General features: G+C 36.0%; 2 protein-coding genes across 4 annotated transcripts in view; one reads left to right on the forward strand and one right to left on the reverse strand.

Annotated features, from left to right (window-relative positions):
* On the forward strand, positions 1–19116 carry LOC129266243 (retinoblastoma-binding protein 5-like). 2 transcript variants are annotated; one of them, XR_010294451.1, is made up of 15 exons: positions 1–119; positions 2223–2248; positions 4930–5102; positions 6386–6526; positions 7214–7301; positions 7742–7813; positions 8277–8386; positions 10158–10330; positions 11035–11207; positions 11645–11762; positions 12805–12874; positions 14489–14588; positions 15491–15614; positions 16385–16732; positions 16921–17414. XR_010294451.1 is itself a non-coding variant. In XM_064103757.1 (14 exons), the coding sequence occupies exons 1-14, from the start codon at positions 101–103 to the stop codon at positions 16516–16518; spliced, it is 1521 nt and encodes a 506-aa protein (XP_063959827.1). In that variant the 5' UTR covers positions 20–100; the 3' UTR covers positions 16519–19116. The 2 variants fall into 2 exon arrangements, 1 of the variants encoding a protein (XP_063959827.1); XM_064103757.1 differs by having other exon boundaries at positions 20–119; positions 16385–19116.
* The window catches only part of LOC129266242 (out at first protein-like), a 13905-nt gene continuing 4412 nt past the window's right edge, over positions 17782–27274 (reverse strand). Inside the window, exons 4-5 of one of the 2 annotated variants that reach the window (XM_054904077.2) lie at positions 25417–25464; positions 17782–20245 (exon numbers count right to left, since the gene is read on the reverse strand). In XM_054904077.2, coding sequence (XP_054760052.2) covers positions 19932–20245; positions 25417–25464 — 362 coding nt within the window. In that variant the 3' untranslated portion in view covers positions 17782–19931. The remainder of the gene's footprint in view (positions 20246–25416; positions 25465–27274) is intronic. The other variant, XM_054904078.2, reaches the window with a different exon arrangement.

A 27274-nucleotide genomic window follows, 5' to 3' on the forward strand; every position in this document is an offset into this window, starting at 1 on the left:
TAGCGCTGGCAGCTAGCGCTTGAAAGAAGACTATCTTCCTGCGCGCACTTCGTTTCGTTTTTGCCTGGATGAACAAGCGGTCAAAAGGGACCTGAATATCATGAATTTAGAGCTTCTTGGTAAGTATTTTTAGTTTCTAAAGATACATGAGTCGATCAAATTTATATTTATTCATTGAATGTATAATCTAAGTATTTTTTTAGAAATAAAACGTCACATTTCACGACGATTTCATGAGAATGGTGAACACGTCCCCACATATTGAAATTTGTGTTTGCTCAAGTCAAAGTTTCTTGATTCGGGAGGCCGTGGACAGGGTCTCTCTAATTAAATATGATCTTGAATTTCTTTTCTAGATTTTAAATTTATATTCGTAAGAATTTCATAATGGACTCTCCATATGCTCCTTCACTTTAAAACTAATTATAGTATCGATTGATAAATGCAGTGACAGTGTAAACGACGCTCGCTCCACGTCCACGAAACAATTCACACAATGCACAGTCATAAGTTAGACCGATAAATAGGTCTATTTTTGTCAGGAATATGCTCCGCTGAGACTTCATTTGGCTCCGCTGCATCCCCTCCGCCCTCCGTCAATAGACCGGTGAGAAACTCCGAAGTCAGAAACAGCGGATTTATCAGTCTAACTCTAAGTCTAACTAAGCTGCACAGATATTTCACACGGGCATTGACTCACCAAATGGAAGTCCCCATTTCAATTACAAAAACCCCTTTAAAAGGAACATTTTGCCTTTTAAAAAGCGGATTCTAGTTGCACCATATTTCCTGAGCAAGTTGCAGCTTAGCTCAAATTCCAGAAGTGGGGTCCCCGAAAAATGCACCAAAAATTAAGAAATCTGTGAAGTTTGACGTTTGGGAACATTCCGTAAAGTTTGCAAACATTCTCGCAAATTTAGGATCGTATCTTCAAAGTAACCAATTTTAAAAAAAATGAAAAACTCTACTGCATTGGATTTCCACAGAAATCAAGTTGAGGGCATGCTAGCGGCAGGCCTTCATTTGACATGGGGTCCAAACATGATCAGGGAGCGAATAGCCACTGCAACTTTAGGGTTGCATATTGCATGCAGTGCGGTGCAATTCAGTGGCGATGCGGTATGTCTAACAAAGCACAGGGGCTGTCGAATCACGGGCGCAAAACGTGGTGATACATTTCAAGATTTTATTAAATGTTAAGATAGAAGGGGAAAAAAACTATTAAAAACAGGCAAATATATGCAACAAACATTGATGCAAATTAAACGACCTATTTTAAAATAAAAATTAAAAAATATTGCAAACAAGCTATAACTCTAACTAGTCTAAATAAGTCTACAGCATACACTGCACAGCAAGGCCGAGGGCTTATTTTAGCTGTAATTTTCTTGTCACATTGAAAGGGTGTCATTGTCCTGTTCTCTACATGTACATGGTATTGACATGGAGATCAACGTGAAATGTATCGAATTTATTTTATTCATAAAAAGGGACACCTTGTTTGGTTTTTAGTAGGCCTAGGGAAGTTTCTAGAGTAGTATTAAAGTCAAAGATGCATCATCGGTGACAATAATGATACTTTATACTTAGGCTTTGGTCTTAGTCCTAGTCTGATTACCTTGCCTTAGGCTAAGGCAACTTTAGGATGCCAGAATTGGAATCATGCTACTGCTTGCAAGGCCGTGGGCATTTTTTTAATCGAGGAACAAGATGAAAGTTTGCATTTACCTTGCTTATTTAGTTAGGTCTACTCCATAATCTTGAAAATGGAACCGATCAATTTGTATTTTCTCTTACACTGTATATGAAAATGTGAAACCCCCAAAGTCTCATCTTAACAGTAAAGGATCCTCACTTGTCATCTTCATGCATACATGTATGTACATTAATCATGTGTGGATGAATTGAATATGAAAAGTCTCTGAACCATCATACTGTACATCGTTATCCACGCTTCTATTTTTATTAGATTTATTCATTTTCACAATGAGATAAAAATGCAGGTACACTGTACATCTGTCTCTTCGTGAAAAAGTAAATAAAATAAAATTAGAACAGTAATGGAGGAAACTTTTGTTGATGCACATACATCAAAATAAGATGGTAGACCCTTTTCAAAGTTTCTAAAAGTAATCCATGTTGAGTTGGGTTATCTTAAATAAGTAAGGGAAGTCAATATTCAACAAGTTTAGTTATTTTCTTTCTTGTATTGTCTTGTACAGAGTCCTTTGGGCAAAACTTTCCTGAGGTAAGTTGACTCTCATCCCCTTTCCTTGCATGTTACGTATTACCTATGTTTTATTGTTTGACTTAAATGAAACCAAAGGAAAGAAAATTCAGACATTCCTTTAGCTTCAAGCATGATATTCTTCTGACTAAAATTGGAATTCCTTTTTTATTAATATATTTTTTCTTAGATTTATTAAATTCATTTTTGATTATTTTTACGTGAAATCCTTTGCCCAAAAACATTCCCATGCTGTATTTACTGCTTTTTTAAAGTCAAATGATAAAGCTATCATGCAGACTCACCTTGAGAAATCACTCTCGATTTCTTTACTATGCAAGAGCTTGTAACCCTGACCGAGGCGCCTTGGACTTCGGCAGTGACTTAGCAACCCTTTGCTATTTTTTAGATTTTTTTTCTGTGGGGGATATCATGCCTGAGCCTTAATAACAAGGACCACCAGATAGCAGTAGGCAATAGATTAACCTGTTGACTTCTTTCAGGAGGAAATGAATTATCCAGTTTAATACAGGCATTCCCATAGAATTTGCAAGGAACCACCCATTTCCATTTATGAAGCAGTGGGAATACCCTTTTGATTACTGAATTCAGTCATTCCCATATACTTCGTACAGGGACCACGAGGTTCCAGTCAGGGTTGGGCGGTAAATACCGGTAGTGGTAATTACCGGTGGTAAATACCGGTCAATATCGTCCGGTAAATAAGATGGGCGTCCGGTAAATATGTAAAAAACAGGAAATATGATTTATAATTATTTTTTTTCAATGATTTTAGTTGTTTTTAACCTCAACAAATGAAAATAGTGTTCTGAAATAATTAGAATCACAAAACTCATAGTAGAAACACATAAACAGATAAAATCCATACTGCATACATACTCTGAGCTGGTGTCAGTCATACCTTGATGGTCGTACTCAATCAGTTCGCATTGGTGAGGATGACATCTCTGATCCAGTTTCTCTTGATTGCTCCGTACCTCAAGGCTCAGTGCTCGGACCACAAATGTTTTCCATGTACATTCTACCAATCTATGACATTATCAATCGGCATGATTTGATGTATCACATATACGCTGACGACATTCAGCTGTATTTACCATGCTTACCTAATCAAACTGATGTGGACAACGTACTTGCTAGATTTGAGTCATGTGTAGCAGAGATCTCCAAATGGATGGGGCAGAACTACTTGAAAATCAACCAGGCGAAGTCTGAATTCATTTTCTTTGGCTCTTCCCAACAGATCAAAAAGGTCATCATTCCTAACCTAAAAATTGGTGATGTACATGTTGAGCCTGTTTCTAAAGTTCGCTCGCTAGGTTTGACACTTGATAGTACTATGTCTATGGAACCACAAATCTCTAGCTGCATCAGATCATCATTTTATCACATTAGGCAGATTCGTCGGATCCGGGATTACCTGAATCCCCATGCAACGAAGCAGGCAGTTCATGCTCTTATCACATCACGTTTGGATATGTACAACAGTACTTTGGTTGGACTGCCTGATACTCAAATAAAACGACTACAGAAGGTCCAGAATTCTGCCGCACGACTTGTAAAGCGTTCAAAGTTGTCGGATCATATCACCCCAGTTCTCAAGGAATTACATTGGCTGCCTGTTAGGCAAAGACTTGCATATAAAGTTCTTTCCTTGGTCTTTAAACTGAAAACCAACCAGACACCAGTGTACCTATCAGATCTTCTGGAGTTGAAGAGATCGTGTAGACCCGGTCTTCGTTCAGGGAATGTTCACCAGCTCCAACAAGTTAGAGTGAAAAGGTCCTGGGGTGACAGATCTTTTTCCGTTGCTGGTCCCCGTTTGTGGAATTCAATCCCATCGGACATTAAGTCGTGCCAGTCAAGAGAGCTATTCCACTGCAAATTGAAGACTTACCTCATGAGGGAAGCATTTCCTTAACTGTTGTGTGATAAGGCCATTTTTTATTTTTTGACTACCAACTTAACTGATTGTGTATTTTTTCTTCTCAGTTTGTTCTTTTTATGTATTTATTGATTTCTGTTTTATATAAGTAGTTAATTGTGCGCCTTGAGTGTCATCGACAGATATGTGCGCTATACAAATCTTTAATTATTATTATTATTATATTACATGTACATACCCAAACACACATAGGATCTAAGTCCACACATACGTACACAAACTCAAATTATGTTCCTGGAAATTGAATAATCATATTAAAACATAAACAAATATTTCTCCCGGGGTTTAACTTTTTACATGCCATTGTATCTCATTACAATATGATTTTTGTTTTTAAGTGTGAATAAAGCTCAATATTCTACTGTATGTAAGGAGTATTTTATTGTATTTTTTCCAGCATTTCATGATAACAGACATAGATAACACCCAAACACAAACATAGACACACAAACAAACAAACACACACACACACCCTCACTCACACAAATGGTACACACCAGAGCAACCATACTCACCACCTTTGTTTTTATGTTCAAAATTTGACAATCCCTATAGAAAAGTGAATGGAAAATTATATTTCCCGGTATTTCCCGGTGAAAAGTGGTAAATACCGGAAAAAAAGCGGTAAATACCGCTTATTTCCCGGCGCCCGGGAAATATGCCAACCCTGGTTCCAGTAGGCAATGGGTTAATCTTTCTGTAACTGATCTAGCCCTGGATTGTGTGTTTCCCCTAGGAAAGCGATGGCTCGTTGGACTGTATCAGCATGGCTCTGACGTGTGCCTTCAATAAACGAGGCACGCTGCTAGCCGTAGGGTGCAACGATGGACGTGTCGTCATCTGGGACTTCCTGACGAGAGGGATCGCCAAGATCATCAGCGCCCATGTCCACCCAGTCTGCTCTCTGAGGTAGGTCCTGGCGTGGCCTAATCTTAAAAACAATTGAGATCATTATGATCAATCTTAACTATGGAAAGCCAGCAATGCCAACACCTGCAATGCATGTATCAGTTAAAAGTGTTTCCAAATATTAAAGATGTAGACTGGTACATGCATCTTCATCTTGATAAATCAGTGTTCTCCCTCTTTGTTTCCAAAGGGATTTTTGATACATTTTCTTTGCAAAGAATTATGACATAAATGGATTTCCATAGTTTAGATTGATGGAATCATACACAACTCTTGGTAAAGAAAGGGCTCTGAATTCGTTGAATCCTAAGAAAAATTACTTGATCAATAAACAAAGTTCTCCTCTTAACTCAAACAGTATGTAGTTCTCTGGCACTTGTCTTCCGCTATGCTTGGGAAAGGGTCTTCTGGGCCTTGTAACTCAAAGCATAACAATTGATGGTTGGGAAGATTTCTGTGATCGATTGCATTGATTATTGTGTCTGATGAATCGTAAAAATCAGCCCCAAGATCAATCGCTCCTATAAAGTGATCATTTCACTTTGTTCTGATTTAAAAAATTCTCCTTTTTGTTCCTGAAAATGGGCTAAACATTAGGCTTATAGTGTAAAAATACCATCCCAAAAGTTTCAAAGTATTATATTTACAGGATCAATTTTAAAACCTTGGAGATGTAAACCAAAGTTTGAAAATAATTGGGGGTTGGTTTCAATGACTATGTGTATACAGGGAATCTGTGCACCACAACACATTATTTCTAGATGAACACAGCATGACCTACATACAGTGTGTACAAGGTATACACTGAATGTACAGTGCAGCTAATAGCGTGTGTATAGGAGATATACACAACAGAAGGCAGTCAAAATAGCCAACAGACTTTTTGAATTGGAGAAAACTGGTCATAAGCTGAACCCGTCTACTAGACGGTTCTCAAAATCAGGCTAATAAATTGCTACTTGTATCTAAATTAGAGTTTTTCATCCTATATTGTGGTCTGTTTCAGGGTTTTTTAGGACAAATACAGACACTCATACGCACGTTTCAACTCGGTTTTATAATTTTTTTAATCAGCTGCTCACAAAGTTAAACGATCCCTTTAATAGTTATAAGTCATGTGTAAACAGATTAATGTTAAAATTATTTTGAAGGTAAAAATTTTGTTTTTGGTAATGATTAGATTATAACTTCTATGTACATGTAGATAAAAATGATGAGTTAAAAGAATAAATAAAAAAAACATAATGAAATCAGTCTGCAATCAAATATGTTTCCTTGCACAGCTGGAGTCGCAACGGTCACAAGTTACTGAGTGCCTCAACAGACAACATGGTTTCAGTTTGGGATGTATCGACAGGCGACTGCGAGCAGAGACATCGCTTTCCGTCGCCGGTCTTACGAGTTCAGTTCCACCCAAGAGACAGGTGAGATATTTGCCCTGTTGCATAAAAGTTACTATTATAGTAACTTTGCCATCCAATGGTAACTACCATGGTAACAATGCTAAACAGCCAATCAGAATCAAGGATTTCAGGGAAGTTACCATTTGATGACAATGTTCTATAATAGGAATTTTGTGCATCGGGGCCATGATCATTGTTTGAGTCATGGATGTAATGATTTCATTGGTTTGCTGAATTTCTTATGTTGTGGCAAGTAAACTTTTGTTGATGATGTCTTCTGCATGTTTCTCTCTTGTTAGAAGTTGATATAAAAGAAGCTCAAACAAGACATGTTGCAGCATATTACTTGCAAAAGGCTTTTAATAGAATCAAACAATCCCTAAAGGTGACAAAATATTAGAGAAAAAAAAACAGTGTGCTGGCTGTCAGGTTGTGATCAAACTAGTACTGGTCAGCTAATTAATTTGATTAAAACCTATATTTGTATGAAATTTATCATTTTCCAATGAACTGTACATATCTTTTTACAATGAACAATGTTAAAGCACTGATTATTATCAAACTGATTTTATATTTGAAATTTAGAATAGTTCAGAGTATACTCCAATTTTACCTTGGCCTGAATTTCACAATTCCTGTACTTGATAAAGATATTAAAATTGACTTACTAAGATCGTAACTCTAAACTTCCTCTTATTTTCATTTCAGAAATAAGGCTTTGGTTTGTCCACTGAAATATGCACCAGTGCTCTTAGATCTTGATGGGTCATACAATGTGGTTCCATTAGATGAAGATGTAAGTATGTAAGAATGTCTTCCTCCTCCTTCTCCTCCTCTTCTTCCTTTGTCTTTTCCTCTTCCACTTTCACATCCTCCTCTTCCTCCTCTCCCTCATTTTCCACCTTTTCCCCTTCTCCTTCTCCTCTTATTTGTTCTCTTCTTTTTCTCCTTAGTATAACTTATTATCGATTCGTTCTTTTTTTTTTAATAATTGAAAAATATATGTTGTGTGGAAATTTATAAAGCAATATAAGAATTCTCATAATTTTGGCCTTTCTTTGTTAGATTTATGTCCATTTAATTAATGTTTGAATTGATAAAAACAATCAGCAAGATGTATTTTTATTTTCCAATGTATTTACCAAGTTTGTTTGGTTGATATTGTCTCAATTTCCCTTACAGAAAAGCTCTTAAGTGTCTAGATGATGAAGATTTATTTTCTCTTATTCTTTGCAGTTTGACACTACTATAGTTGCATCATTCGACAGAAAAGGAGACCATGTCTACGCAGGCAATGCCAAAGGAAAAGTAAATATTTCAAAATTTCTACTTAACCATATTTCCCTTCTTACAATGATATTACATGTAGGTATTTCTTTACATTGGTATAATTTCTTTTGTATTGTGCTAAGTTAAAATGTTTAAGAAATTTCATAAGATGGATTGTTGTAAATATATTTCTTTACATCAAATGTTTGTAATGTTAGTAAATCAATACATTTTTTGACAAAATTCTACAGTATTTATAGTAAATATCATGCCAGCTACAGAAATTCTGCCAACTATTAAGTATTTTGTCTTGTTTTAGCACATCAAAATGCTTGGCATATAATTTTTCAAGGGTTGAATCTTTGTGAAAATTTGAATTTTGAATAAAGAGGTATTTAACAGCCTCTTTTTAATGTTTTTACTATGGCAATTGCGTGCAGACTAGTTTAAATTCATGTACAACTATTCTCTTGCTCAATTCTCTTTAATACTTTTGTTTTAGGTCATAGTGATTCACGCAGGAACTCGTAAGCTTGTTGCTTCGTTCAAAGTAACCACAGGAACAAGCAATACCACAGCAATCAAGTCGATTGAGTTTGCTCGAAGGGGAAAGTAAGTTGGAAAAGAACCAATTAGTCCAAAAGTTTAATATATTTTCTTTTGACATTATTAAAGGTCAAGTCCACCCCAGGAAAATGCTGACTTGAATAGATAGAGAAAAATCACACTAGCATAGTGCTGAATATTTCATCAATATTGAATGTAAAATAAGAAAGTTATGACTTTTTAACCCTAATTCTCCCGGGGGGGGGGGCCATAATGGCCCCCCCCTCGACAATTTTCGCGATATATCTGCTGCGCAAAATTTTTTGACCTCGCCGCTCACTGACTTTTTACTTTCAAGTCTCGCGCAAATTTTGAGACCAAATTTGTGACGCCCGGGTACGCGGTTACGACATTACGCAACATTATGTAAGTGCATGTCAGACCCAAAATTGCTCATAAATGTGATTTCATGTACAAATCCAATGCAAATTGTGTATTTGGCCAAAATTCATAAATGTATCATTATTTCTACTTTTACTGATTAAACTTAATTAATTTTGCCTTGTTTATGATCAGAATTAAGTCTGGAACGATTTCCATCGAAAAAACAATAAAAAAAACAAAAAGTAAAAAAACAAAGAAATACATAAACAATAAAATACATAAGATATCTTGGTACCAGAATTTGGTACCAGAATTTTTTTCATTCACAATTGTTAGGAATGCTATAAAAAATATTTTCGCCCCAAAAATAGCATTCTAGGAGCTTTATTTAGTGAATCAGAGCAAAAAGTATGATTTCATGAATGAATTAGCATAATTAATTCATATAAAATAAAAATATATGAATTAAGTGAAATTTACCAATGCAACGGCGTAGATTACGTCATTCTCTACCATCATGCAAATTTTCGTTGTGATCGCGCAATCCACGGCTGAGATCTTAAGGGGGGGCCATAATGGCCCCCCCCCCCCCTCCCCGGGAATGACAAGAATCAAAATACCCCGGGAGATTGAGGGTTAAAGTTTCGCTTATTTTTCACAAAACAGTGATATGCACAACTAGGTGAGTCAGTCGATGATGTCCATCACTCACTATTTCTTTTGTTTTTTATTGTTTGAATAATACAATATTTCATTTTTTATAGATTTGACAATAAGGAACAACTTGACAGAACCATATAGTATTAAACAATGCCAATTCCACATGTTCAGGGAGGAATTAATCCTTGTATCACTTGACAATGAGGAGAAAATTATAATATTTCATATAATAAAATACAAAATAAATAGTGAGTGGATGGCGTCATAGTTTCCTCGTTTGCATACCAGTCAGGATGTGCTTATAAATGTTTTGTGGAATGTAACGAAACTGTAAAATGTCATAACTTTCTTATTTTACATCCGATTTTGATGGAATTTTCAGTGTTATGCTTGTTGGATAATTTCTTGTTTTATTCAAATCAACTTTTTGTTGGGGTGGACTTGTCCTTTAAAAGGAGTAAAATTTCAGTTTTAAAATCATATTCAAGTCACTGTGACTCTTTGTTTTAAAGTGATATTTTGTTTGCCTTGTTGATGAAGAATTATGTCATCCAAAGCTTTCCATAGTAAAGATGCAGTCAATAATGATGATAGGTATATGGCAAGCCAGTTGACTTCTTGGGGTATATATATATATATATTAGCTAAAATTGATTGAAAACTTGTATTATCTTTTGTAGTCTTAACAAACAATTTTAGAGTGATATTTTCCAAATTTTCGATGATATCATAGTGATAATTCAATAATTCACATTGATGACTGATATCTATACTCTTTTATTCATATCCCCAGTTGTTTCTTAGTGAACTCAGCCGACAGAATCATCCGTGTATACGAGAGCGGTGAAGTCCTGGCCTGCGGAAAGAACGGAGAGCCGGAACCAATTCAGAAGCTCCAGGATCTGGTCAACAGGACGCCATGGAAAAAATGCTGCTTCTCAGGAGATGGAGAGTATATTGTTGGAGGTAAAACCTGGAGCCTTTCACACAATCCTTCCTGATTGATCGCACAGGTTATTTGTGCGATCGATTGCCCTTTAATGGTCAATGCAATCAAGCTTTAAAAAATCAGCCTACGATAATAATAATATAATAATGATAGTTACATTTATATAGCGCTTCATACGTTGGTTTCTAAGCACTTTACATTGTAATTATTATTACCCCGGTCATAGGATCCATCACTGCTCCACACATAAAGTGCACCATCTCCACTCCCTGGGGAGTATCCTGGCCAGGCAACCGTTTATTGGTGCACACATGCCAATCTAATCACATTGACTTTCACATCCTACTGGGCACCCATATAACACCTGGGTGGAGAGTGACAAACATGGATAAGTGCCTTGCCAAACGATATTCTCGCGGGGTGGATTTCGAACCCTCGACCCTTGGATTAATATTAAGAGTCAAGTGACTTAACCACTACACCAAATACAAGCTTTCTGCGTCAGATTTATCCTTCAGTTCATTTATTCTTTAACTTGCTCTTAGTACGTGCTGTCTACATTAATTTAGGAAAAGTTGTATACTCGTAAGGAAAATAAGACTTCTCATGTTTACAAAGATTGATGCCGCTTGTATTATGAAATGATTGAATTAACAACTGCTGTTTCTCTTTCTCTCTCTGTCTCTCTCTCTTCCCCCTCCCCCCCACACACACACTCTAGGTTCTGCGAGGCAGCATGCCCTTTATCTTTGGGAGAAGAAATTTGGTTCCCTCGTCAAAATCCTCCATGGTACGAGAGGAGAGCTCTTATTGGACGTCGTCTGGCATCCCGTTCGACCAATCATAGCTTCCGTATCAAGTGGAGTGGTCTCGGTGTGGGCACAGAACCAAGTGGTATGTTTTCTAATGGCTATATTAATTTCAGAGATGCCAACTAGTGCAATTTCTAGTAATTTCTACAGGAAATTGATTGATTACAGACAGTGCACTTTCCATTGAATAAATCCTCAGTATTGACTCTTGCCAATTATCAAATTTATGCATGTAATTCAAATTGTTTAGCACTTGTTTATCGCTGTTTTTAATACACTTGCCCTTTTGACTATTGCAACATGCACTCAATGATTGGTTATCTAGCACAACCCGCTAACAGTGAATGTAAGTGTCATGCTGCCTAGCATAAAAGAAAAAAATTGTGCTTACACAGGACCATGCATAGTTGAAAAGTAAAGTTATTCCCGGGTCATTCACTAAATCTCAAAGATGATTTGTTGAAAGTTTGAAATATTTTTCATTTTTTTTACCCATTTTTCTTTGTCATCCTGATGTAGGAAAACTGGAGTGCCTATGCCCCAGATTTCAAGGAGCTTGATGAGAATGTAGAATATGAAGAAAGAGAGAGTGAGTTCGACATCGAGGATGAAGACAAATCAGTTGAAGATCCTACAGGTGAGAAAAAACATCTCCTTTTAATCTGCAAATTGGCAATGATCATTTTCTATAAATTTTCATACTTTGAAAAATTTTGAATGTGAGGAGAGGCAGTTTAGCAACGAGGATGTAGACAAATCAGTTGAAGATCCTACAGGTGAGAAAAAAATCTCCATTTCATCCTCAAATTGGCAACACTTGATTATTTTCATACTTTGAAAAAAAATGAATGTCGGGAGAGGCAGTTGAACATCCAGTTGAAGATCATTCAGGTGAGATGATCTACTGTCCTCTGTTGCACAATTATTCTAAGCACAGCTTTCATACAGTCAAGATTAATCTGCATTTGGTCTTCAAATTGGCAACAATCAGTAATTTTCTATCATTTTACATACTTTGAAAAACAGTATCAGTCAAAATATACATCTATGACAAGGAGATATTAATGAAAAGTTGCCAATTTGTATTTTGATACAGTGATTTTGTTCTTTTCATCGCATTGCCAAATCTAAAGGATAGGTTGAGGTAGTGTTTCCTGAAGGAGAAATGCCTTCAAAACTTTCTTATTTTAAATTTTGATTCAATGACATCTTAATAGTGTTATATTTATTTGTTTTGTTTTTTATCCTTATGCTTTTGTGTTCTTAGCCATTAAATAGCAACTACTAATAATTTTAAATCATGAAATGATCTTAATTATCCAATCTTTATGAATTGAATTTACTTGAAATGTCGTATTTCCTGAAATTTAGTGTGAATTATATAAAATTTTGAACTCCATCCAAACCATGAAAACATATAAATTTAATTACATCAGTTAAATAATTTCAATTAGAATGAATAAACTGAATCAAATTTTTTAACAAGTTTAGATTCAATTGTAAATATCTACTTATATAATTTTAAATATCTTTATCAACAATTTGTAGTACCCCATTTCATGTTATTAATGCTTTTGTATTTCTGTTTCCATTTTATGTTTTTGATCCACTTTTTTCTCTCGATGAGTGAATGAAAAGGTATAGATATTGAATTGAATCATGGTTTTTTTTTCCAACAGAAACAAACAATGTTGAAGATGAAGAAGTGGATGTGTTAACGGTAGAACCCATCTCAGCATTTATCAGCAGGTGAGTTTGGCCCCTCTTTCACATTGCTTGATATCGGTTGCATGTTCTCTTGAGACTGTTACAAGCTACTGAAATGATGCAGTTTCATTGGTCAAGGGTGAATTTGTGTTGAAATCTAAAAGATTTGTGATAATGGATTGTGGTAAAGGATTTGTGGTACAAGTAACCGTGATAAGCTAAAGAGTGATAAGGTCTGTCATGTTAGCCCTTTGCATGCTTATGTTACAAGTTTGCACCTTCGTACAATTAAATTCAACAATCGTAATAATTCGTTTTCTCCCCTAACTTCATACTAGAGAAGCTAATAAATGGCAAAAGTTCTTGGATAACATCTATATAACAAGCATCAGTATCATCGGTTCAAAATGGAAATCTTGATTCAAAGAAAATAACATGGAAACAATTATTATTATTCCCCAAAAGTTAATTCAGCGTGCAAAGAGTTAAAATAATCTGTGTTCTTGCATAGTTTTTAGGTTTTAATAACAAAAATACGATAAAAAATGAAAGTATTTGCGAAAATTGGGTTAATTAAGAAAATTTAACCAGAGAAGGGATATGCCCAAGAAGACAGGGGAAAATGGAAGAGCTAAAAAAGATAAATATCATTAATAAGAAAGGTACATGTAGCAGTAAAACAAAACATATAATTGTCTTATGAGTTTACAAGCAACATAAGCACACGAGTTCATTTTACAATCTATTCACACTCGGGTAGTTCAAACTATTGCACAAAGCCTGTTGAACATAGCCTTAATGACAGCGGGTACATTGTAAATTTGATAAATGAAGACACGCATCATTTTTTTAACTCTTCTTGATACTGTTATTTGACAAATGAAAGACATAAATAGATTGAAGAAGAATTATAACTCCATGTCCCAAAACTCCTTTTTTTCAATGAATTAAAAGTACTTTGTAGGCATACCCAAAGGCAGGGTGCTACATAACTTTTTAGAAGCACTTTCCTATTCGGACAAGTGAATTTTCAAAAAGTTGGAATATACTTGCCCAAAAATCTATTTTAGTTGCCCGAAAAAAATCCTTGAAAAAAAAAGTTTAACCTCTTCAAAAGAAAGCTTTGCGGTTTTATAAACCGTTGGCCTTTTTCTCTCTTTTGACATGAACTGATCTACCTGCCATGACCCAAAATAGGGTCAATATCATATCATATCGACCCTAATGTGGTCATTCTACTGTGAGAATTTTGCTTGCCCGATTCGGGCAAGTAGTTTTGGTCTTTACTTCAAAACACTTGCCTGACTCTAACTTTTACTTGCCCCAAGCAATCGGTCAAGTGCTTATTTAGCACCCTGCCCAAAGGATTATTTTTCATATAAGTATGAAAACAGCCGTTTGCTTCCTATGTGAGACACGTTGATTCATGGTTTTATATCCATTTATATTCATATGGAATCATGGACATAAAGTGGTCGTAAAGGAGTACCGGCAGAAAGTAATTCCTCAAAGAGCTTTGAGCACCGGAATCGGTAGACTAGCTTAGCCGGGGTAATATAGGAGCGCCATGAACACCTAACAAGGTGGATATGTGCGCTATACAAAGCCTATATTATTTATTTATTGTTATAAACTTTGAACTTTGACCTTTTCCAGTGATGAGGAGGAGGAGCCTAAGAACGTTCTTCTCTACCTTCCTACCGCTCCTGATGTAGAAGATACAGAGGACCAATCATGGGCGCCTAATGCTGACCCGGTAAGTTTATCATCATCATCCTTTCACTCAGTTGCGTACGGATGGTGAGGCGTGGGGGGGCGCTTGCCCCGCAAAATTTTTACAACCAAGGAAAAACAAAGAGAACGGGAAACAGAGAAGTGTGAAAAATATAGTATTTTCTGAATATGTCAAAATCTATCACAAAATTTAATTTTGTAATAAAAGTGTCAAAATTTCGCTCGCTCCCTCGCAACTGTTTATAAATTTTGCCTGATAGGCCACATCTGACCCCCTCAAAATTTTGGGCTCATTACGCCATTGGTATCACTTGAATGAAGGAGATACTATTGGCTATTAAAATATAGTCAATACTTTATGGCTTTTGATCAATCTTGCGCCCTTAACCAAAAAATCTCATACATCATAAGTTTTAATCTGAACTGGGGGCGTGAATATTTTAGTTGGGTGGAATATTGTGAATATCAAGACACCCATACAAAGTGAGCGATTCTTTGAGAAGATGTGGATCCCCTTTCATAAAGACATGTCACAAATGCACAAGTGTAAAAAGTTTACTGTCGGCCAATCAAATCGTACGATTTCAGTAGCTTAAAACTGTTATTGCAAATTTGTTATTGTAACAAGTTTTATGAAAATGGTCCCAATTCTCAGTCGCCCATATTCATAAAAGAGGTTTCAATTCTACCATGATACAAAACCATGGACTATGCAGATCTGTGTACACAATTAAGCTTATTTCATTGTCTACAAAAGTCCAATTATAAATGCACGCATTTTGAAAAGGGCCTGACTTGAAGCGCAATTGTTGGCGAGATCTGCAAAAACCATGGTACAATTGAGCCTCTTTTGAGAATACAGGCCTATAAATTACATTATGATGATGATGATTATTATTATCATTATTTTGAAATCCTTTTTAGACGGATGAGCCGCCCCCGACGGAGGCCCCTAAGCGATCAATATCGCAGGATCCACCGATGGCTTCACCCAAGAAGAAGAAAGTCAAATCGCATGAAATCAACCTCAAGGGGGCGCCATCAGACGGTAAGTGAACAAAAATCTATCTTTTTTGGACGTCATAGCAGCCATAGCTGGCCTTGGATGCAGGCAAAATTTTGTGGTTTTTTTTCGAGGGCTACTTTTCACAACTTACTGCCTAAATCTGCAACATTCGATAAGCCAGGGCTCCACACTAACCCTTTTTTGACATTTAAAAGATGTGTAGATTTGTACAGTGCACACAAAGTCATTTGCGAAAAGTTGCTCTCAAGCTAATTACAAATGGGCTTATTGCTGTTGATTACATGTACAGGTAACTCTGCCTAAGTAGAATTATAGGGGGATTGCAAAAATCTGTTTGACTGGAGAGAAGTTTGACTTAGAAGAGTTATATAACACATGTCTTGGATAATCTGGGCCCCGTCTTACATAGAGCTGCGATTGATCCGATTAATCACAGCTATGGACGGCCAGCAATGTCAACATCTATTATGCATGTTTGTTCACCTATGATGTAAATTCATGCATTAATTGTTTCGTGAAAATTCACTGTGCTTCTCTTTGTTTACAAAGGACATTGTGCAAATTTTCTGTAGAAAAAATTATGACATTGATGGATTTCCAGAGAGTTACTATTGATTGGAACAATCGTACGTCTTTTTAAGACGGGGCCCTGATCTAAAAAAATTGCTTGGACTTCTGGAAGGTCGACTTAGGCAGTGTTACCTGTATATATGTTTGTGTTATGGGGCCGAGAACACACACTTGTGTTATCCCAAAGTTTTCAAACAATTTTCCTCCTTTTTTTGTTACAGATATCCATCCTCTACTTGGAGGAAATAGGAGCGAAGGCAAGACACGCAAGAAGGCTGCAGGTCAGGGCAAGTCAACGAAAGAAGGTCGTAGCACCAAACATAGGAGATCAAGACACAGAGATGATTCCGATTAGAACAGTTTTGTTAGGATGATATGTGTAAAAATCAACTCTTCTGTAGGAGAATGTGTAACATATGTACATTTGCTTGTAAATTATCCTTTTGTACATTTCTGTAAAATTGAAATGTGTAAAAAGCCACGTTTACCGTGCAGAGTTGAAATCCAGCTAGTCCACGGTTACCATTTGGGTTGGTATTGATGGTGGCGTTCATAGGTGAGAAAAATGAGTACAGGTTAACTCCGCCCAAGTCGACCTGCCACAAGTCCAATATTCACCCAAGTCGAAGCAGTTTTTGAGACCAGATGATCGAGAACATGTGCCGTATACCTCTCCTAAATCAACTTTCTAACTATTAAAGAAAGTCGATTTAGGAGAGGTATTCCTGCGGTCCCAAAATATTTGACTTGGTAAGAGGTACCTGTATTTACCTTTATCTTTTATGCAAGCTAAAGTAAGTTGTACCGAATTTAACATTTGAATTGTATAAACAAAGCCCAAGGTTCATCTCGTGAAATGATCAAAATTCTTGGTTGTAAGGTGCTTTAACCAAAATAAAAGCTGTGTTTAGCCATGGCATTTAGAGGGAATCTCTGCATTTCCCCCCCCCCCCCTCTTCTTTGTCAACAGACTAGATAGTATTAGATCAGGAAAGTCACTTAATTTCTGCATGCAGCAAAGCCATGGACAAATTGCTTGTTAATTTCTTTAGGGGGCACTGCCATTACAAGGCGTGCACCATGCTTGTACACACAAACTCGTATTGGATGATGTATGCATGTACAGTAAAAAGGGTATCAAAATTGCAAAAAAAATTGGGTAAAAGGGTATAATTTTCAATGGCTTTGACACATGTGTATTAAAGGGGTGTTTATTTCATTATCATCAAAAAGTTATGCACCTCTAAGAATGGTGTCCACCTAATTAACGACAGTGATTTTCATGTAAAAATTAATGGGATTCACCTTTGCAAAATGGAATCCAGGTTTTTGCTGTGTACATTTTCAGTGACAAAACGGAATTTCCATTTTTAGATCATTTTTTTTTTTTTTACATTGTAGATGTCCCCATATATCAAGTCAATAAGTTGGAGCCCCCCCCCCCCACCCCCTGTCCCTTTAAAAAACTGTATATTATTAATAATACCATAGCAAAATTTATTATTTATAATCATTTATTTTCTAATAACATACAGACAGTATTGTTTGGGATCTAAAAAATATAAATTAAAGTATTCAAAATGTGAGGTGATTAAAAATAATAAGACTGAAGAGGCAATTGTGTATATTGTTTCATTAATTTATTCGCTATAAAAATGAGTTAACATTGTATTTGTAGCACATTTCATAAATAATAGTTTATATACATGTAAATACAAAAATGTAATTCAGTATGAACCATTTCCCAGTGCAGTGAATAAGACTGTTTAACCATTCTTAAATTAAGTCGCTCTTAAATTGCGAACATCTTCATGAAATACCCACCAGAATACAATTACTAGTGTATAATGCATTAAGATGTAGACATAGATTGAATGTTACGGGCAGTGGAGAATGTTACTTTATCAAACTTCAGTACCATGCAAAGAGCACACATATTATCAATAATAAATAATATAGGAGTTGGACAGCGCACGTTTTAGGTGCGTCTTTAAGGGGCTCCCGTCTATCAAGCTAGTCTACCAATTTAGTGCTGAAGTAAACGTCCCTCAGATTGAAAGACGTGAGTCTTTACCACTAGACCACGCTGCCCCCACGATGTTATTAATCGTAATAAGACCCCATTCAAAGAGTTGCGAGAGATTTCAATTGATCTGAATTTGATTTGGATCACAACTCAAGAAGGAGCTAATACAGGGGCCCATCTTACAAAGAGTAAGATTGATCTGATCAATTCAACTATGTAAAGCCAGCAAAGTCAACATATAAAATGCATGTTTTTTTTTTTTTTAATCTAGATATGAATGTATATCCATAAATTCATTGATTTCTTGACAATTTGGTGTGTTCTCCTTTGTATGTACAAAGGACATTTTTACGTTTCCTGTATGAAAAATTATGACACTGATGGATTTCCATAGTTACAATTGATTGGATCAATCGTAACTCTTTGTAAGACGGGGCCCAGGAGTACTCTCCTACATGTACGTGTACTGTATGTGTGGTTTGTGAATCACTTTTACCTCTACATGATCTTGCCATAAAAAGACCTCCATGTAACTCCTCAAATTTGAAGAAAAATATCACTGATTCAGTGACTTCATTGAGAAAACATAGAAGTCCTTAATACTTTCCAGGGACTGCGCCAGGGTATTTCCATGATGGCTCAATGAAGTACATGTATGTTATGTCGTTTTAATAAATAAAAATAGGAGTATTGTGTGCTTACACAGCCAAACCAGAATTACTTGACATTGGTCACTCATTTGGAAGCACTTATTACATATATGTCATAGTAACGGTATGTTTGGTCCTCCCAGTAAATTTGAATAATCATCGGCATTACAAATAACATGCATAATTATAAAGGTTGCATTTGCATTGTAAATCTAGATCTGTACAGAGCTTTGTACATGATATGATAAATAAATATGATGTGATCGGTGCAAAAATAGATGAATCTTTGTTTATATCTCGTGTGTACCTACCAATAATACATAGTGTATTGTTTGCTATACAGAAGACTCAAAGACGTCATTGTTCCTACTTCTTCCAATCAAGGACTGAAGAACACATTTGTTTTACTTTAAGTAGCATAACCACAAAGCAAATTGGAATACATGTACCTCTTTTAATAGTATAACATTTATCATAACTTTAGGCCAAAGTAAAAGAGGTGTCATTAAGATTAATCTGTGCAGCCTGTATTCTGAACTCTAGTTTGTATTTTTGGTTGTTGTATTTTTAACTCTAAACTGTACAAGTTTACTCAATGAAAGCCAAATGAGGCACATATATCTCTATACAAGTTTTTATACTTTTGGCTTCCCATAATTTTAGCCTGACATACATTACACCATGTCCTACTTAAACTATAGTTCACAATACAGGCCTATGAGTTTAAGGAAATGGGAAATAAGTTAAATTGTAAGTTCCAATACATGTATGCCTCAGGTTGCATTGGTCAAAAGTCACTCAAAACTATCCAACACAATAGGTCTAACAGAGTTAGTCCATGATGCAGAATAGGTTCCAAAGAGTTAGTCCAATCAGTATTTTCATCATAATACAGGCCTGTGAGTTTAAGTAGAGTAGTGAGTTCCGATACTGTGTGCCTGAGCTGGACTGATCCAATATGCCATTGCTCAGGTTGCATAGGTCCAGGTACATTTAGTCCACCCACCAGAATAGGTCCAACAGAGTTTAATAGTACACCCAACACAACAGGTCCCATAGAGCTAGTCCAATAGCCCTAGGTCCAAATGAGTTTTAGTCCACATCAGCTCCTGGTAACGAGCTCTTCCACGCATCGTCCCACAAGCAATGCTGCTTTTGGTCCACGTGATAGTTGAACGCATGGCATCGCTTACAAGTCTTTATGCCGCACCTGTAGCTGACGACGTTGCCTGCCGAATCTCTCCCGCGGCAGTACTTCAGCCCGCACGGGTACCAGCCGATGCACACTTCCAGCTGGCAGGCGCACGGCAGCTGAACTTCTGGTACCCCACTGCATTGCTTCTCGTTGCTGGAGATTGGTAGTGGCTGTACAGCATTCATGAGAGCTGTGTACGTCAAATTTGATCCTGTGAGTCAGAGGGGGCAGAAAGAAAAGAACTTTTGTTATTGATGAGTGATGACAGTGCAAAAGTTGTTAAGTTGTTAGGATCTTTGTAATTATTTATGTAAAAGAAAGGGTTCAGATCAGAAAAGAAAAAAGGAAAGTAGTAGAGTGACATGTACAAGTACTGACACATGTTTTGTATATGATATATAAATAAATTTTGCATTTACACGATTTCCAAATCAGAATATACATGTAAATGATTACACTGTACAGTAATGTTGACCATCTTTAAACTTAAGGATATATGATTCTTCACACTCAAATGCATTTATATCATTGCATATTTGTATCAAAAGATGTAATTTCAGTACAAATGCAGCGATCCACAAGAGCAAAAACACATGTATTACAAAACGCACATCTGAAAAGAGGGGTGTGCACAGAAAATAATAATAATAGAGCAACAATCACACAATGATGCGTTATATGGGCTTTGGATTGCGATGGCAAATAATACAAAAATAATATAAGAAAGACAAGACACGTAGACTTGGTTGATAGACACCGCATGGTCCCAAATACATTTTATAGTCTATCCTACTATTTAACTTCAATATACATTGTACATGTAGATCCACCACAACACAAACTTTATACATGTAGTTGTAATTTTATCAAACAAGCAAAACACTGTTCATAATTCATCAAAATCTGAGTTACGCAACATACATGTTAGAGTGAAATACCACTAAAAGACCTTATGCATCTCAAAGGTCCCTCCATTAGAGGTTACAGGAACAGAGATGTGCCAGCTGCAGATCACCAACATTAGCAAGGCAATGGCTCCAGCCTCTAAGAGGGTGTTGCAAGAAAATATTTGCGGACCACGAACAAGTACCAGTTACGTGTATGGCGATAGAGCCTTCTCTATTTTTGCTCCCAATTCAGTTTTAAATAAATAACCTTCTTACATCCATCATGCCTACTCAATTGATTAATGCAAGACATTGCTACTAACAAGTGGAATGCCTCTGGCCGTCTCACCTGCATCACGCGATTCAATATAGCAGCGGTGCTGATTTTGAAAACTACTATAACTCGCACAAGATGTTCAGTGATACTTGGTTACTCGTATTTCCACGTTTTATGAACTAGACCAATACACTTATAGAGATATGATGGCAATTCAACAAATACCCCCAACGTGGCCAAAGTTCTTTGACCTTACATGACCTTTGACCTTGATCATGTGACCTGAAACTCGCACAGGATGTTCAGTGATACTTGATTACTCTTATGTCCAAGTTTTATGAACTAGACCAACACACTTTCAAATTTATGGCTGTAATTCAACAAATACCCCAATTTGGCCAAAGTTCATTGACCCTAAATGACCTTTGACCTTGATCATGTGACCTGAAACTTGCACAGGATGTTCAGTAATACTTGATTACTATTATGTCCAAGTTTCATGAATCAGATCCATAAACTTTCAAAGTTATGATGGTAATTCAACAGATACCCCCAATTCGGCCAAAGTTCATTGACCCTAAATGACCTTTGACCTTGGTCATGTGACGTGAAACTCATGCAGGATGTTCAGTGATACTTGATTAACCTTATGTATAAGTTTCATGAACTAGGTCCATATATTTTCTAAGTTATGATGACATTTCAAGGTTAAGATGTTGATGTTGATTCCCCCAACATGGTCTAAGTTCATTGACCCTAAATGACCTTTGACCTTGGTCATGTGACATGAAACTCAGGCAGGATGTTCAGTAATACTTGATTAACCTTATGGCCAAGTTTCATGAACTAGGTCCATATACTTTCTAAGTTATGCTGTCATTTCAAAAACTTAACCTCAGGTTAAGATTTGGTGTTGACGCCGCCGCCGCCGCCGTCGCCGCCGCCGTCGTCGGAAAAGCGGCGCCTATAGTCTCACTCTGCTATGCAGGTGAGACAAAAACCAACCTTTTAAATGTCTAGATCAGGGGTCCGTAACACAAAGGTTATCGATTAATCGCCAACTTGAAAGAACAATTCTGATTGGTTCCTAGTTACTAGTAGTCTACTAAATGCGCATGTACCGACGATCTTGATAGGCTACTTCATTTAGCGATTAATCACCAACCTTTGTGTTACGGGGCCCAGTTGTGGGTTGGTGTACAGTACATGTATACAGAGGTGCACATCTTAGGATTTTGTTTCGTTTACATACATGTACTTGTTTCCTTTAAATTTTGTTTTTAATTCATTAAGACCACATTTTTATTTCCCCCGGTAATTCATAGTTAATAGTGTAGAAGTCAGAGCACTTTATTCGAAACACCTGTATTGAGCACCCTACAAAATTTTTCATTATTATCGTTATCATCATAATTATTATTATCATTATTATTACTATTCTCTCCCTCTGCCTCTTGCCCTCCGCCTATCATCTCTTGCAAAGTTACTCTAATATTAATTGTCCTTTATTCAATTGCCATATGCGCGATAATAGTACGCAATGTTAATCTTTTCTCTTTCAAAACCTAGCAAAGTCAAATTGTAGAACACATGATTCAATAAAACAAATATTTAAAAGACCGGTAAAAACTGGGGTTAAAATTCACAGACCTGTGATGTTGTTTTTTAATACATGTATGCTGACAATGCTGTAAACGTTAAACTTATGTAAAAGTTAGAGCATACATGTACATGATATTATAAACAAAAATATCATCATGCAAGTCAAGCAATAAATATTGCATTATGGATAATAATGAATTAGATTTACAATTTCAGACTCAATATGAAACATGTATGTATTAATGTGCCCATCTTATACGTATGCTGCAAAAAAATCAAAGTCATACATTTTCTTACGCACAACCATCATCTACATCCCTTCATTAAAAAAAAGACAAATGTTTTCATGCAATTTTAAGAATTAGAGCTGCAAAATTTTATGTTTTCATTTTAAACATAGCATTTTTTTTCCTTTACTGAAAATATTTTGCTTTGGATCAACACACACTGCTGCAGGCTGTTTTAATTTGTGATAGTAGTAGGAGTGGGCTATAAATGGGTGATTTTTGGTTTTACTGTGGAAACAGTTTTTTTGTGTTCCTTTTACCTTATCTCAACATGAAATGACAATATTTTTTGTCTCGGGTCCGAGAAAAAAGTGTGCCGGGCCAAAATCCAAAATGGCCGCCAAAACCCCCCAAAATCACAGTTTTGGCCACAACTTTATTATTTGGTGGTCATTTTCTCTGGTTTTGGTGTCTATTCATATATTTTGGGGGGCAGGCAATTTGTTTTTCCTATAATTAGTACTTTTAAACCATTATTTGTAGAGTTAAAAGGTAATTATACCTAAATTTTCCCATTTTTGTAGCCTTTTTTCAGCCAAAAAGTGGGTTTTATCATCCTGGGGTTCTAGGATATTAGATGGTACGAGGTCAACAATAGCAAGCAGCTTCATGTAGCTATATTGCTTTTATTCCTCCACTTTGGGTTTTACGGATATTTGTGAAATATATCTTATCAAATAAAAGAAAATGTCATTTATCCATAGGGGCTATACAGTGTACAATGCACTGTACATACTACACTGCACATATCCATGCATTGACCACCATGGCATATGACAAGGCCTGTATATAAACTATAGTGTCATAGAAATGAGCTTCAAAGGTTTAGAATTAGATTGTGAATTTGATTCCTTGTCAGCTGATGTACATGGTGAAACCAGCAACGTAAATTACACTTACATGTAAATATCACAAACATGTATATATACGTACATCACATTTTTAGCCATATCTTCTTCATTTGGAGGCTTTTTTTTAACCTGGTTCTGATGTCTAACTGGCCTATGTTTATGGGGTCAGGTAACTACTAGGTCTACTATCATGGTAACGCTGATCAACAGCCAATCAGAATAAAGGATTGCATGCAAGTTACCATTAAGTTAAGTTAACATAATGGTAAATTTTTATGCAACGGGGCCCAGAATAGCTACAGTGTAAATTACCTCTCTCCGCCCCCTGAATTAGCATATTTGACAAAACATGTCCTCAATTTCTGAGACAAAACATATCTTCAATTTCTGAGGCATCTAATTCTAAACCTGAGAGCTCATTTCTATGACACTATAGTTTATACAAGCCTTGTATCTGTCATGGTGTCCAATGCATTTATGCAGTGCAGTATGTTTGTACAGTACATTGTACATATGTATACTGTATAGCCCCAATGGATAATTGACATTTTTTTATTTAATAAGATATCTTTCACAAATATCCGTAAAACCCAAAGTGGAGGAATAAAAGCAACATAGCTATATGAAGCTGCTTGCTATTGTTGACCTCATACCATCTAATATCCCAGAACCCCAAGATGATAAAACCTACTTTTTGGCTGAAAAAAGGCTACAAAAATGGGAAAATTTAGGTACAATTACCTTTTAACTCTACAAATAATGGTTTAAAAGTACTTATTATAGGAAAAACAAATTGCCTGCCCCAAAAAACCTATGAATAGACACCAAAACCAGAGAAATTGACCACCAAATAAAAAAGTTGTGGCCAAAACTGTGATTTTGGGGGGTTTTGGCGGCCATTTTGGATTTTGGCCCGGCACACTTTTTTCTCGGACCCGAGACAAAATTTTTTGTCATTTCATGTTGAGATACATTACAAGGAATAAAAAAAAACTGTTGTCATATTGAAATTACAAAAAAAGTATTTTTGACCCATGTATAGCCCACTCCTAATAGTAGCATTTCTTTTTTTTCTGTCTTCATCTTGCCCCCTCCCTCACTCCCTTCCTTTCTCCCTCCTCTATCTTCGTCTCTTAACCTCTTTCCCTTCCCCCACTACCTCTTCAACTTTCCATCTCTCTCCACATAAACATGAACATTTTATGATGTTTAAGATTATAAAACTCACATGGACAAACATTAAACTTGTTATGCATCAATAAATCATTAAATAAAACTTGATAAATATTTCAATAAGAACAAAAGAAGATGCTGTGAAAACAAAAACATGTGAAACGGGCCAATGTCCAAGTGAATTGAATGAGCATAACAAAACAAAAAATTGATAAATAAATAAATGCAAAGCTGGTAAAGATGAACAATGATTTGCTGCAAATTAATTGCAATAAAGTGTTGAAAGAATTGAAGAAGTGAAATACCCTTGACAGTGTGAGCCCATTTAGGGAAGAGAAGAGATGCTCTGTTTCCTGTTTGGGGGAGGGAGGAAAGGATTGATAAAGCACCATTCACACACACACAAAGAGACACAAAAATCTAAAGGTCAGTGCCAGCCGCACAGAAACGCTGTACATGTTACTGAGCATTAACAGTAAGCCTGTCATATCTTAAAATCGTGAAGTCAGAACATTTATTACAATGTGTAAGTAATGCATTGTAAAATTAGGCATCGCTGCCACATTACCGGTTATAACAGGGCCTCTGTTAAAGCCAACAATGTTTCTGTGCGGTCAGTACAGGAAAATACATATTTGATTTAAAACTGTACAAATTCATCCATAAATTTGACAAATGGTATTCCTTGCAGTACAGTGTACAATGTAGCTGCTGAAATTACATGTACATTGTACAAAATACATTTTCCTATTAACCTATACTCACTGACCGCACAAAAACGTTGTTAGCGCTAACATTTCACTAACAGAGGCCCTGTTACAACCGGTAATGTGGCAGCGATGCTTAACGTTACAACAATGCATTACTTTGATACACATTGAAATAAATGTTTTGACTTCACAAATCCAAAGATGTGACTGGGCTTACTGTTAGCGCTCTGTAATAGGCTAACAACGTTTCTGTGTGGCCGGCAATGATTGTTATTCCCTCTGTGTACGTACATGTATGTACATTTCATGTCCTGAGTCATAACGTAATCACTGGTTCCAGTTAAATGGTGCACTGACCCTATTCTAGTTTCACAAGTCTAATGATCAAAAGCGGTGTGAATTTTTTATCACATGAAAAGCATGTATGGGGGGGGGGGCTTTGAAACGTACTGTACACATGTATTCTGAAAATAAAACATAATAAAATAATCTGAAATTTACAGTGAATTAGAATTCATCACAGACCAAATCAGTATGACACTCCCATTTTTAATTGCTAATAGAGAAAAATATAGAAAATTTGAGGGAAAAGCTGTTGTGTGAGTATCATTTCATTCTGGAGGGCCAATACAATAGGAGTTATTTCTCCAAAGTAGACCTCGAGCATCTTGATGCATAAAACATTTTGGCATTTGGGCTTGTTTTCAGACGGAAAGCTGAGAAAGTAACATTCATCCTGCAATGTGACTTCACGTCTTTGTTTTTTTAATGAAAAATATATATTTTGATGTGGTAGCAACTATGGACACACATGATTATGGATGTTGTTTTTTTCAGTATCCCCCCCCCCCCCTCAACAATTGGTCATTTTTTCACTGAGAACATTTCGTAGCCAGACCCCGGCAGTTGACAAACAAGCTTCTAAAAGCAACAATTACTAAGAAATTGAAATTAAAACAAATAATTTTCTACTTTTATTCAACTGCTGTGTATTCATGTGCATTCATTTCACATTATGCAGAACTTTCAATTTCATTTGGGGATAGAAATCAATGGATGTATGAGAACAAAAAATATAATAAGAGATATATTATTAAGTCATAAATCAGAAAAGGAATCAACTGAAAGGGGAGAAAAGCTACTTAAAGGTCAAGTCCACCCCAGAAAATTGTTAATTTGAATAAATAGAGATAAATCAAACAAGCATAATGCTAAAAATTTGATCAAAATCGGATGTAAAATAAGCAAGTTATGACATTTTAAAGTTTCGCTTACTTTTCACACGACAGTTATATGAACTCAGTGACAAACAAATGAAAAAGTCGATGATGTCCATCACTCACTATTTCTTTTGTTTTTTATTGTTTGAATCATACAATATTTCAATTTTTACCAATTTGACATCAAGGACCAACTTAACTGAACCATAAAATGTTATAACAATGGTAATGCC

This window comes from Lytechinus pictus, chromosome 8 (genome assembly GCF_037042905.1).
Source record: "Lytechinus pictus isolate F3 Inbred chromosome 8, Lp3.0, whole genome shotgun sequence".
NCBI classification, from domain to species: Eukaryota; Metazoa; Echinodermata; class Echinoidea; order Temnopleuroida; family Toxopneustidae; genus Lytechinus; species Lytechinus pictus.